Source organism: Camelina sativa, chromosome 15 (genome assembly GCF_000633955.1).
Source record: "Camelina sativa cultivar DH55 chromosome 15, Cs, whole genome shotgun sequence".
NCBI classification, from domain to species: domain Eukaryota; kingdom Viridiplantae; phylum Streptophyta; class Magnoliopsida; order Brassicales; family Brassicaceae; genus Camelina; species Camelina sativa.
This window is the reverse complement of record NC_025699.1, coordinates 14,809,401-14,823,925: the sequence shown is the minus strand read 5'-3', so window position 1 is coordinate 14,823,925 and position 14,525 is coordinate 14,809,401. Positions and strand designations below refer to the sequence as shown.

Genomic DNA, 14,525 nt, shown 5'->3' with positions numbered 1-14,525 from the left:
ATATATATATATATATATATATATATATATACGCTTCCAACAAGTACCTGCTTCCTATTTTTTCAAAAAATTTCGCTTCACCGCTTCCAAATGCTTATGTTTCTGCGTACCCGCTCCCGATTCCATGCAGCTTCTTAACCACTTTTTTTTACCATGTCTGTTTTATTAATGCAGCGAAACAAATGCATTACGACTGATCGGCCGATGACTATAGCATTTGTAGCTGTTAGAAGTGTAACAAATATTATATTCACTTTAAACATTCTACTACATGTGTTTTTCATTTGCTTATACCTCATCTCTTTTGAAACAAAATCTGCTGGCTTTAGTGTTCACTTCTTCCATATTTGTTGCAGTTCTGATTAGCTTATGCTTACAATTTAGTTAGTCATCCGAAGAAAATTGCTCTCCATTACGCCCAAGGAAAGATTTTCCTTAACTTGTTCATAATGATGCCACTTATATAGGTATTGTAAATCTGTAATGTTAGAGTTACTATTTCAAGTAATGGTCATCATAAAAGTGTTCATTTACAAAGCCAGATTTCTCCTTTCATGTTTTCTTTTGTTTACAGACATTGTTGTTGGCAATACCAGAACTCTTGGGCACAAACATCCTTTTAGGATTTGCAGTTCTTTTCCAGTATGTTCCAAAGTTATATAGAATTCTACCCTATGTTGATGGACAAACACCCACCAGATTCATTTAGTCAGCTTCTACTTATTTTGTTATCAATCTTCTTATCTTCGTGCTTGTTGGACATGCTGTTGGCTCTTTCTGGTATATTTTTGGTTTGCAAGTATGAAAAAGTCTCAAAATGTTCATATTGTCCTGAGCAACAGAAAATTAAAATAATAATTTGTATTGATCCTTCTCATTGTTTGTTCCCCTATTTCTTTTGTCTCTTACTAGAGAGTTAATCAATGCCTTCGAAATGCTTGCAGTAATCTTGACCATGGATGTCGAGATCTTATATACTGTGGTAATGGAAATAGCAGTGATGTACTAGTATGAGCTGCCTGGAGAAATAATGCGAGTGCCAATGCTTATTTCCAAGAAAGTGGTTTTCCTTATGGAATCTATTCAAAAGCAGTCAATTTTCTTGAAGTTTCATGTAATAGAACGGAGCGGTGAATTAAGAGTTGTGCTTGATTTACGCGTTTGCGAATACGTTGTATTTGCTTTCTTGTTCTAATGGAATCGAAATCTGGCCGTGGTCCCAGAGAGTAGGATAAACCGAACCTTATTAAAAAAATGTCTTGTGTTTTTTACTTTCTGCACTTTATTATTGACTCTTTTGCATTAACACTTTCTAGGGGAGGTGTTCTTTACTATGAGTATCATCGGACTGGGGCTTTTGCTTTTCGCTCTTCTTATTGGTAATGTGCAAGTTTTCCTTCAATCTCTCATGAAGAGGTATGTATAAATTCGATCATTACATCATTGTAAACTGATAGTACAAATGGTTGGTATTTTTAAGTACTCTGGTCATGTTGCTTTGTCAATCTTATGAATTTTGAAATGACGCGAAGATGGTGTAAGTTGGATAAATGGATGACCCATAAACAGTTGCCAAATGATATAAGAAATTATGTGGACTATCCATCCCTGTTATACTTTGCTTCTCAATTTAAGATGCTTGTTTTGAAGAATTCACATTGGTCTCAGTATATGTCAGTAGTGTCACTATAGCACTAAGTGAATAGTTGTTCAACGTCTTCAGGAGGGTGTGACAGGCTGAGTGGTGTAACTGGGAGGCTTTAACGAAGAATTGTTCCTTGAGAGTATGCCTGATGACATTCAAAGAGATATAAGACGACACATTATTGGAGTTTGAGCCTTTGATCTATGTGTTTTTGTCTTATGAGTAATTGGATTGTTCAAGAGTCAATAAGGAAGAAGAAAAATGGTGTGGAGATACTGTAGGAGACGGTTTCATAGATTATATACTCCTAGTTACAGCCTTTAGTTTGTATTCTTTATTCTTGATGATTATATCTAAGTTTAGTGGTTTTACATAGAAGGTGTTCTGGTATTATATATATGATATATATCGTTCAGTGGATAGTTGGAATTTAGTAATATACTCCCTTTGTTCCTGATAAATTAATGTTTTAGAGAATTTTTCTTGTCTTTAAAATATTAATGTTCTAAATATTTTTAATACTAAAAAAGTGGAAAAGTAGAAAAGTGGAGAAAATATCAGAAAAATAAATCATCATATATGCATGAGATGACCAAAAATAAAAAATAAAAATTATAAATAAAAAAGTAAATAATAAACTAATTATATACATCAATTGTTTTAATATGTGTGAAAAATCTTAAATATCAAACTACTAGGGACAGAGAAAGAAAATATGTGATTGGATTTCTATCGTAATCAGACATATTTGACTAAAACACGTTTCGCAAACCAGATTATGATAATTTGACTAAAACACGTTTTCTAAACAAGATAAACCAAATAAGCTGCCACTAAATTCAAAGAGGAATTGACATAAAGGGTTTGATAAAATGAATACATAATGTTGCCAAACAAAATTTGAACACACAATTACTTGCTTTTTCTAGTTTTGTTATAAATATGTCTTTTAAACTAAAATTGTGGTATGGAATTACTTTATTTGTTTTTTATTTTCTGAAAAGTAGCATTAAAATTGTAGGCCAGAAAAACGTACAGCAATCGATTGCCACATCCAAGTTCCAACCTACCGACGTTATCACGTTTGACGTCGAAGGTAATAGACAATTTTAATTTCAGTGATAAAATGTAGCCATATTAGTCAATAGATTTGACTTAATATGAATGTTAGCTAAAATTTTGAAATAAAGGAATGAAAAAAACAACAAAAATAACTCAGTTGAATACTTGAAATTTTACTTCTAAATAATACTATCTGTCAATAAAATAAATAATATTTTAGAAAAGAAGAAATAATAGTATCTATATTTGCATGTGGGTTGGTACTTGTTTTATTGTTTGTAAGTTCTTGTAATTCGTCCAAACTCGGGGTGTATATACAGTAGTATAGTAACACAAACCTCTAAAAATGATTAAAATTTTGAGGTGAGTCATGACTAATCTATGGGGTTGATTGGGACATAGTTTCAAAGGTCGTAGGAGCACTTAAAAGTCCCCACAGTTTTCTATTTGCCAATTAAGTTTTTGTTTTTGTTCTTTTAAGTTTTAAGACATGGATGTAACTCAATTTTAACACATGGTAACTCATAAAATTATATATATAGCGTTAAAAAATTAATACAAATCACTATATTTTATGTTTTGGTCATATAAAAGCAACGTAATATAAATTAACATTAACTAATAACTCATGTTTTATTATCTTTTCTTTTACCAAAAAAGAATAATAACAATGACTCCTGAGAAGAAGTAGTCAAAAGATATATATATAAAAAAAAACTGGCGGTGGCATGAAGTATCAGTTAAACCAAGTCCATTGGATACTACTTCCATTGGTCCCATCTCTCAACGTCGGTTCTTCTGTTGCTTTCTCATTATTATTTCATTGTAATCATCGCTTTTCTTTTTTGTTTATTGGAAGCAACCAGAAAAAATATATATATATATGAAACTGGTGGTTTTAGACTTTGAGTAAACAACAAATGAAATAAATTCTTAGGTGCGATTTTGTAATGGTAGTATAAGGAATTAATATATTCTGAACCAAAACATAGTCAAGATCATGAACCTATAGTAAAATTGAAATTATATTTTCAGATTCTTGATTTTATACAACTTTTTTTTTTTTGGTGAAAAAAAAAAAAAGCATCTGAGCACACTGACCCAAAACATGCTTAATAATCTATAAAATAAATTAAACATAAACAAAAATATGTGAAAACACACAGAGAATATTCCTCTCTTTGAAGGAAAATAAAAATAAATAAAAACAAAGAAACAGAAAAATTGGGAAATCCAGCAAAGCCACAGATAACAAAAAAAACAGCTAATTCCTATCTTTCATTATATCTTCAAACTCAAGACTTTTGACCACACATCTCTCTCTAACATGCTCAACACACGCACACGTCTACGCCTTTATATAAATACACAAACACATGCACACGAATCTTTAAGCTTCTTCACAGATTCAAGAAACCCTCTTAAAGAAATCTAAAACTTTACCCTTTTTATCGCAAAACCACAAATCTTTTTTTTTTCTTTAGCTTTCTTGATTTCCAAATCTTGATTATTTAGTCGTTGCTTCAAGAACTCGTTTACGTTCGCGTGCGTACGTTTATGTCGACGACGATGAAGAGACCGGGCTGCAGCTCAGATTCCGACGATCGACGGCGGCAGCCCAGTCGTCTACAAAAACGTCCTCCGGCGTTAAACATCGTTCCGGCGACTCCGGCCGCTAATAGCTGGAAAACGGCTATACCTCTCCTCTCGCCGTTAGCTCTTTCACCTGAATCATCACTCGTCGACCAACCACCGGTTGAGATTCAGAAGACGGCGGCGGCGGTTGAGAAAACGCCGGTTTTCAAGAAATGGCAGCATCCGGCGGCGCCGTTCTATTACGAGTCATCGACGTTTGTTCCACCGTTTGTTCCGGTTTAGTTTTTGGTTTAGAGATCCAACGGCTCAAAAGTACAGTTTTTTTTTCTTCTATGTTTGGGTTTTGTGTAGATCTAACGGCCCAGAAAACGCGTTTTGTTTTAACAACTCGCGTTTTTATTTTACTATTTTGTGGTTGGAACAAACGCGATTTTCGTTTAGAATTTAATAAATGAGTACGATTGTTATATTAATTAGCATGTTTATTATGTTACTACTGGTCTTGTGGTCCGAACGTATAAGCAAAAGTCCAATTTAGTTATTGTAGATGTCTCTGCACATAAGTGGAGCGTTGTCGAAATATGTGGACAAAACTAATATGGTCATTCATTTATCCAAAAAATAAAAATAAATTGATGTGATCACAATTATTTAGGTTCCTCTTGGTAAACGTTGGTGGAAACGTCCAAAAAAATTCTAGAGATTTTTTTTTTTTTTTTGAGAACCTGGCGGTTAAAATAACAAAGTAATTTTAGAGATCTTTTCAAATATTATGGAAAAGAAAAAAACTGGTCGTATGGAAACAGGAATGAATACAGGAAGCTAAACGTTTGAAAAAGGAAATTTTGCACCCACACCTATTTTCTACAAAAGTATTCACCATTACACATACTTTTTTATTATTGGTATACTTTTCTTAAGTTTAATTACATTTTACCTCTCACTCCTTCTAACCCTTCTTTTCAACTAGATGGTTTTCATTTTTTTAGAAACTAACTTCCTATTCAATTCATCTTTACTTTTTCTATTTCTTTCTCATTTTTCTCTCTCTCTTTCTTTCTTTTATTTTTCTTGGTAATTATTTCTTCAACATTTTTTTTTCATTTTGATTAATATCTATATTAAGTATAATTTGGAAATAAACATTGTTTGCATATTTCAATTTTTATCCCCATTTTTGTTTTCACAAAAATTAAAGTAATTTATCAGATAAATCTAAAGCAAATATAATTAAATGGTATTTATAGCCAAATCAACAATTTATAAAGTCCAAACTAAATTAAATAAATATTTTTGGAATTGAAAATTTTATTTAACTAATTTTTCTATCTAAAAAATTGTATTCTAACATACTTTTCAATCTAAAAAATTGTACTATAACCCTGATCAATAAATATGTTTCCATATAGACATCCTTTGAAACTCTTGTTTGATACTATAAGATGTGTCTATGCTTGATGTGGATACTATTACAATTTGTAGATACAAGTTACACATGGTCATGTGGATACTATTACAATTCGTGGATACAAGTTACAACGACATCATCAAATCCATACAACCATGGTCATGTGGATACTATTACAATTCGTGGATACAAGTTACACATGTGGATAGTACCTTGAAATCCATGTAGAGTTAGCGCATTAATGTTCACTTTTTAAGATACATGGTTAGGCTTTTACATTTTGTGTCTAGTATTTAGTGTGTTAGGCTTAAAGATTTAGGTTTTTGTGGATTCAATGTCTGTGAATCCACAAAACCACATCCAACCAACCACATTACATACTCAAATTATGAATTTAATAGACTAATTAACTATCCAAAAATAAGTATCCACAAACGCTTTTACAAACTTGTGACAGCCAACTCCAATAGTTGAGAGAAGCTCTGCAACCTACAATGTCTTCTTACAAACTTTGTATTTATGTTGAGTTCATGTAAAATATATTCTTAAAGTCTTATACTATAATATAGTAATTTATATAAAAAATTAGTTATACATGACTAATTTACCAAACCAAAAACTTTTTAATTAATTAGGTTTTATATTATTTTAAAATGTTCAAGCATAAGTAAGTATCCACAGTTTACCATCCATTTATAGTCAAACAAATGTTCAGATGAAATTGGATAGTATACAATTTATTCACCTAAAATATAGCAAAATGCATCTTAAAATGTAGACAAAATATAATTATAATCTTTTGTGTAAATAAATATATAAATTTTTTTGATAATAACTAAATAAATGATAATTAAGATAAAAGAAAGAGAGAAAAAAAAAAGAGAAAGGAAGCTTCTACCACAATTAGTCACAGCCATCAGATCAAAAATAAAAGTTACAATCGGACGGTCTACATTCAATCTTTACTCATCCTTGCTTCCTATTAGTTACTTGTTATATCCATTTAGTTGGAGGGCACTGTTGGAAAAAATTAAAGACACCTAAGCTAAAAACTTGCAAAAAGTATACCAATAGCAAGAAGTAGGTCATAATGTAAGAAACATGTGAGAAAGTAGGTCAGAGTGCTATTCTCCCTTTCAAAAATGTAAAACGATATTTTTCTCAAATTAGAAAATGGAAATTTTAAAAATGTATGTGTATATATATAACAAAACACCATTCATAAAATTATTTTAAAAAGAATATTTGAAACAACGAAAATTCATAACATAAATATCAAAGAGTAGAATTAAAATAGTAATAATATTATAAATTTATATGTATAATGAATTTTTATATTTTAAAATTATTTATTTATTAAGTTTCTATGCTGTTGATTGGTAATGTTTGAGTTGCCTCTCTCTATTCATTATCGAGATAATATATACACATATACAAGCATGTTCTCCGAGTAAACCTTATACACATAAGGGAAGTGAATATTACATATTCTCTTGGCTATCACTCCCCCCACAGTCTTAGCGTCGTCTCTGATGATGCTGAGGCTGGACCGAAACTCTGTGAAGAGATTTGTTGGTAGCCCTTTGGTGAAGATATCAGCGTATTGATGAGAAGAGGGGACATGGAGAACACGAACGGTGCCGAGGGCAACACGTTCACGGACGAAGTGGAGGTCGATCTCGACATGTTTAGTACGTTGGTGTTGAACTGGATTGGTGGAGAGGTAGACTGCGCTGACGTTGTCACAGTAGACTAATGTTGCTGTGGAGACAGGGTAATGAAGTTCAAGAAGAAGATTACGGATCCATGTAGTCTCGGCGACGACGTTGGCGACCCCACGGTATTCGGCTTTGGCGCTTGAGCGGGACACGGTGTGTTGACGTTTGGACGACCACGAAATAAGATTGTCACCATGGAAGATACAGTAACCTGAGGTTGATCGGCGTGTAGAGGGGCATCCCGCCCAATCGGCGTCGGTGTATGCGATCAGACCGGAGGGTTGTGTCGGATATAGCTGGAGACCATAGTCAAGTGTGCCTTTGAGATAGCGCAGGATGCGTTTTAGTGCATGCAGGTGAGGTTCGCGTGGGTCGTGCATGAAGAGACAAATTTGTTGAACAGCGTACGAGATATCCGGTCGTGTGAACGTTAAGTATTGGAGTGCTCCGGCGAGGCTGCGGTAAAGTGTCGGGTCTTGAACGGCAGGTCCGGTGTCAGCGGCCAGCTTAGCCCGTGAGTCTGCTGGAGTGGTGCATGAGTTACAGTTGGTCATATTGGCACGGTGAAGTATATCAGCTGCATAGTTCTGTTGCGAGAGAAAAAGGCCGGAGGAGTTGCGTTTAATGGAAATACCGAGGAAGTAGTGAAGGTCTCCGGAGTCCGTCATTTCAAATTCATTGCGGAGAGAGGAGATGAGGGCTTGTAGTAGTGTATCGGACGAGGCAGTGAGTCCAATGTCATCTACGTAGAGTAAGAGATAGGCGGTACCGTGTTTGTTGTGGTAGGTAAACAAGGAAGGGTCTGACTTGCTCTGTACGAAACCAACCCGACATGCATATTGAGCAAACCTTTGATTCCATGCGTGGGGGGATTGCTTGAGACCGTATATTGAACGTTTAAGGAGGCAGACATGATCTGGTTTGTTGGGATCCTAAAACCCTGGCAGTTGATGCATGTAGACAGTTTCGTCGAGGGTGCCATTGAGGAAGGCGTTTTTGACGTCGAGTTGATGAATAGGCCAATTGCGGGTGAGAAAGAGTTCCAACACAAGACGAATTGTTTCTGGCTTCACGACGGGGCTGAAAGTTTCATCGCAATCAATGCCTACTTCTTGAGATTTGCCATTCGCAACTAGTCGCGCCTTGTATCGTGATAGTTTACCATCTGCATCAAACTTATGCCTAAATAACCACATGGAACGCACAATGTTAGTGTCTTTTGGGCGTGGTACTAAATCCCACGTTTCCTTTTTAATTTGAGCTGCATGCTCCTCATGCATGGCGCCAGTCCAGTTAGGATCTTCTAAAGCTTTTAGGTAGGAGGAAGGAAGAGGAGAAAGAATATCAGTATGGAGTGAGAGAGGTTGCCTTGGTTTAGTGATGCCGCTCCGGCTACGAGTCTTCATGGAGTGACCGACCGGAGGTTGAGGCGGTGGAGCAACGGGTGGAAGCTGTGGTGGTAGAGGTTTCGGAACTGGTGGTGGTGTAGGTTCCGGAATTTGTGGCGGTAGTGGTGTTTGTGGTGGAGATGTGTGGCGAAGAAGTGGAGATAAGGGTATTGGAGGATGTGTTTCTGGTGGTGGTGTGGAGATGTCGTGGGGAAGAGATGATACGTAAAGCACATTGGGAGCAGACGAGTTGATCTGTGATGATGAACCTGTCTTGACTTGGCGAGCAAGGCGACGTTCTTCCTCGATGAGCATGGATCTGGCAGTGGAGAAAGAGGGAAACGGTTGACGATGCTTGATGATATTGACAATGTTATCGAATTTCTCCGATAAGCCATTCAACATGTGCATCACGACCACACGATCAGAAACAGGGGAGTCGACGTTGGTGAGCAAGTCGGATAAGGTTTTGAGTTTCTGGCAGTAGTCATGAACGGACATGTCGCCGATGGTCAGCGAGCGAAGATCGTTGTCGAGCTGGATTGCCCGTGCTTCCTTGTTATCGCGGAACAGATTTTCGATGGAGATCCAGATTTCACGAGCACTGCTCCGAGTCTTCAGGATGGTGTCGAGGAGAGAAGAAGAGATGGTGCCATAGATCCACATCTTAACGATGCCGTCACGTTCTTTCCATGTAATGTCGGCCTCGTTAGCTGGGGTAGAGGTGCCGTCGAGATGGCCATAAACACCAAAACTGTAGCAATGAGTTTCAAACAACTCACGCCATGCATTATAGTTCATCTTCTGCATGTCGAGAACAAGAGGGATGTGAGACTTGATGTGGGTGACTGTGAAAACTTTGTCGATTGGTTGAGCCATAGTGAAGCAACTTTGTCTATTGGAGAGAAAGAATAAAGAGAAGAATGATCAAAGGAAGAAACAACGAGAGATGGTTTGTGAGGAAGAAGAAAGAGACGAAGAGAGATTGAAAAAGAAAAGGGAGGCGGCTCTGTTTTTTTTCTTTAAATTAGGTTTAGAGAGGCTCTGATACCATGTTGATTGGTAATATTTGAGTTGGCTCTCTCTATTCATTATCGAGATAATATATACACATATACAAGCATGTTCTCCAAGTAAACCTTATACACATAAGGGAAGTGAATATTACATATTCTCTTGGCTATCATATGCAACATAGCGCTTTTAGAAAGGATTTTTTTTTTTATAGAACATCTATAAACTCGGTGAAAAAAATATTATGTGCTAATAAATTTTGTATATTTTAATGTGATTGTATTAGTTCAGTTAATTTCTATAGCACCTTTATTTTATGAAAGTAAATACTTTCTTCCAATTTTTAATATCATTAGATCTTTCAACGTATTATTTGATTTGATCAGTTACAAAATAGGATTTGAACTAAAAATAATTTACCTAATCCTAGACCGCATACACAAGACTACTAATAAATAATGATCCTTGTAAGTATTGCGATCACAGCAAAACATTATGTTAACTAAATTGACTATAACAACCATCATATATCATATGGTTTCTTTTACTAGTGTGTTTCTTTTACTAGTGTGTTTTTGCTCCCTAAATTGTCTAAATTTCATGGAATAGCTGCAAGTTGTTGTATTGTATTTAAAGTTAAGCTAGACATAAAGATTGCAAATGGTTTGCTTAAACTTTTTTTTGGGGTGATAATAAGATCTTGAATACTTTGGGAATAACATATGGTGCAGTAAGGATGACATTGTAGCCACAAGATCGTGTGCAACATTTGCTCAATATATCGAATATCAACATATGGGAATATTTATACTATATGTGTCTAGATGTCTTGCAAGTAATATAGTCATGTAACATATATATGAGAAACATAATGTCTGGCATTGACCAAGAAAAAAAAAACTAAAACCACATATTTATTTCAGTTTCGATTTAGTTTAAATGCTAAAAGTTTTTAAAAGTAATGAAGTACAAATATAAAAATATATATATATATATATATATACATATATATAATTGAAAAAGCTATAAAATACAAATGTACATATCAAAAATTTTAAAATCGATACACTACAAATATAAGTAGCGACCCTACAAATATAAAAAGAGATTAAGTATAAATATAATGTAAAAATCTAAAGAGATTATGACCAAATTTTAATGCTAAAAACTAAAGGTGGTTATATTTTGTTTTTTTGTCAAATGCTAAAAAAGAAAGCAAAAACATTAAAATATAAATTTTGAAGGTAGACTTAACGTAAAAACCTTTATTAAAGTAAAAAAAAAAAGAGAAGAAGATAAAGAGCTGTTAAATATAAGTATATATTAAGAGATATAATACACATATTATAAACAAACATATATAAGATAGTTAAAAGTACAAAACTTAAATTTCCTCTAAATATTATATAAAGCCTACTTTCAATCTTTACAAGCCCGGAAAACAAAAATGAAGAAGTCATCTATTCTATGCATACTAATTGTTGTTTTTGTCATATCTTCTTTGGGTAATTGTTTTTTTCTTCAATTGGTATATTAATGCTAATAATTTTATATGTGAAAGGGGGATGACAATTGTATTGTTGTGCTCATGTTTGGAACTAAAAAGAAACTAAACTATAATATAGAAAACAGGAAAAAAAATAAAATATTGAAATAATTTTTTAATATTTTGATCTTGATATATTGAGAATGGGAAAATGATAGGAGAAGCAAAACAGTGTGAAGTTGTGGTGAGTTGTGTAGATCAAGGTAAATGCGAAAAAAAGTGCATGGATTTGTACAAAGGAGATGTAACCTGTCGTGTTATTGGTACCACTCCGGAAGTTGTAACTGTTTTATGTATTTGCCAGTATAATTGCTAATCTCTCTATCCAAACTAAGCGTATGATCCGTTATTTAATTAAATAATAAATTTATCTTAAGAACCTATCTATCACTCTTGATCGCCAATTTCATTTATCCTTTGTTTCTTTTATATATTAAGATTGTATATATATCTGACGAACGGTCATTATTTGCAAAAAATTATTGACGATAGTATATGACTGGAAATTTCCGTTGGCCACATTTTACATCGGAGGAAGAAGCATTAGACTTTATTAGAGATGCATGTTTGCCATCCATAGTGATATTCCATCTACTTTTGATCAGATTTATTAGTTCTTTCTAAGACTATTGATGATAGATAGAGAAGTTATAGTCATTGGATTATTTAACCATTGAGCCAATTCGAAGTATAAATACCACATAATCACATATCCTTTAGTACTTGGAGAGCCATATCTATAAAAATAAATGATAAAAGATTGTGTTTCTATTTAATTTTAATAAACTAAATTAAAATAAGATATACAAAGAAGAGTTGTATGAAATTTTGTTTTTTTTTTATTATAAATGTCTAGAAACCAAAAAGTCATAAAGTAAATTTAAAAATTTTCATTTAATATTAGCTACCTTACAAACTTATAAAAGTGATAAAATATTACGACAAAGTCAATATTATTTTTTCCTATATTTTATATATATTTCGGCAATTGCAAACAATGTATAATTAACAAATTAGAAGAAAAGCAATTTGATATATACACATATGTTAAAACAGCCAAAAATAAATTAATGAAGAGATCTTCTATATTATTCGTACTACACTACTAATTGTCATTTTCATCATTTTTCTTTAGGTGATTTTATTCTTTTATTTTAAAGTGATAAAGTGATATATATTAAAAATTACAAATTAAACATTACGTCTTAATATTTGTCAAAAAAGAACATTACGTCTTAATATAAAGTAAATTGGAAAATGAAAAGAAAACTACAAAGAAGAAGGAAAAAAAATAGATACTTAAAGCCTACTTTCAATCTTCATAAACCAGGAAAACAAAAAAAAAACATGAAGAACTCTTCTATAATATTCGTATTAATTGTGGTTTTCTTTATTTCCTCTTCAGGTAACTATTCTTTTCATTTGTTATATTAATTTCATAATTTGACTTAATATCGGGTTGCGAAATATATTGTTGTGTTCTTGATTGGAACTTAGAAAAGACTAAACTTAAATATAAAAGTAAGGAAAAGATACATTCTGTAAAATAGCTACCCTAATATATTTTGGTTTAAATAGATAGAGAATGGGAAAATTTGTAGGAGACGCAAAAAAATGTTATGGTCGATGGACTTGTTCTCGTGAAGACAAATGCACACTACAAAAAAGTTGTATTACATCACTTTTTTAATATATTTGTATCATGTATAATTGATGCAAATAAGTTTTACATCATTTGTATAAGTGATTTATGATTTGGTGATACAAATATTTTGCATCAGTTTTAAAAATATTTGCATCAATTATTGTTATAGATGTTAATATGTATCACTAAAAAAATGATCTTAAGTTTTGAATCATTTATTATAAATGTTGTTAAATTTGTATCAATTAATATAAGTGAGATTATAATTTGTAACAATTATTATAATTGATGTTGAATTTTTGTATCAATTGTAAGTAGTGATGTTATAATTAATGCCAATATTACTTTTTATAATTGACTTTCAATAATTATATTATTTACAATATATTTATTTATAATTTTTGTATTACTAATTTATTTGATTATAAAAAAATATTATTTTTATAGCAAAAACTGTTTAAAATATCAATTAAAATCTCAATAAAAATATATTAAAACTAGGAGAGTTACCCACACTCTTGTGTGGGAAAACACTGATTATAAACAATAATTTTAAAATTTGATTTTTTATTTTGTTACTTTTTTAGATTTAGTAGTAATTTTATATATTTTAAAAAGTAAACTCTTCCTAAACCTGCTTAATCTTCTTTCTTTCTTGATAAACATATGAGAGATTAAAAGTCGTGAATCCAGTTAAAATTTGTTCTTTCTACTTTCTATCAATTTAAGAGGAAGAAAAAATATTAGTCACAAATGTTATATTATTATTATAAAAATTAACATAATTATAATTAAAATTCTTTCTTCTTTCTATTTATTTAAAAGAAAAAAAAATTCTTAGACACAAACATTTTATTATTATTCAAAAAGGAAACAAAATTATAATTTAAACTATTTGTAAACAGAAGTAAATCGTGGAGCCCCCTTGGCCTAGTGATTAGCCTAGGGTTCATTAATGGTTCTACACTAGGAGGTCAGGGTTCGAGCCCCAGATAATGCGATTTATTAATTGTGCAGATTAAAGAAGGTAAATTTACAGACCACTACAAAAAAATTGTTAGCATCAATAGTATTTTTAAAAAATAAGTATTCGGATTAGCAAAGATTAATATGTGAATGTGAATTTTGTTAAAAAGACACAAACAAATATAATTCTAATTTAAATCTATTTGTAAACAGAAATAAATCTAAATTTTTAAGAAATTACCATAATTTTTTAATCAATAGTTTTATCAGTAGTATTCATTATAGTTTCTCTGCAGCTATAATCATTACAAAAAACATTAGCAACAATATTATTTTAAAAAGTCAAAGATTTAGGTTAACAAAAATTAATACCTGAATTTCATTATATTCAATTTAATAGATCTACGATTATGATCAACATCATCCATGAATTCAAGAAATATAAGATCATCCATGTATTTACACATACAAAGTATATCAGCCCATGACCGGTAATCGTTGGCTTGTATAATCCTTAACCTTTTCCAAAAAGATAAA

General features: G+C 32.1%; 1 protein-coding gene across 1 annotated transcript; it reads left to right on the top strand.

Annotated features, from left to right (window-relative positions):
* Nucleotides 4,017–4,844, top strand: LOC104746800 (uncharacterized protein At4g14450, chloroplastic-like). Its single transcript, XM_010468328.2, has one exon. It carries the CDS (start codon nt 4,265–4,267, stop codon nt 4,583–4,585), a length of 321 nt encoding a protein of 106 aa, XP_010466630.1. The 5' UTR covers nt 4,017–4,264; the 3' UTR covers nt 4,586–4,844.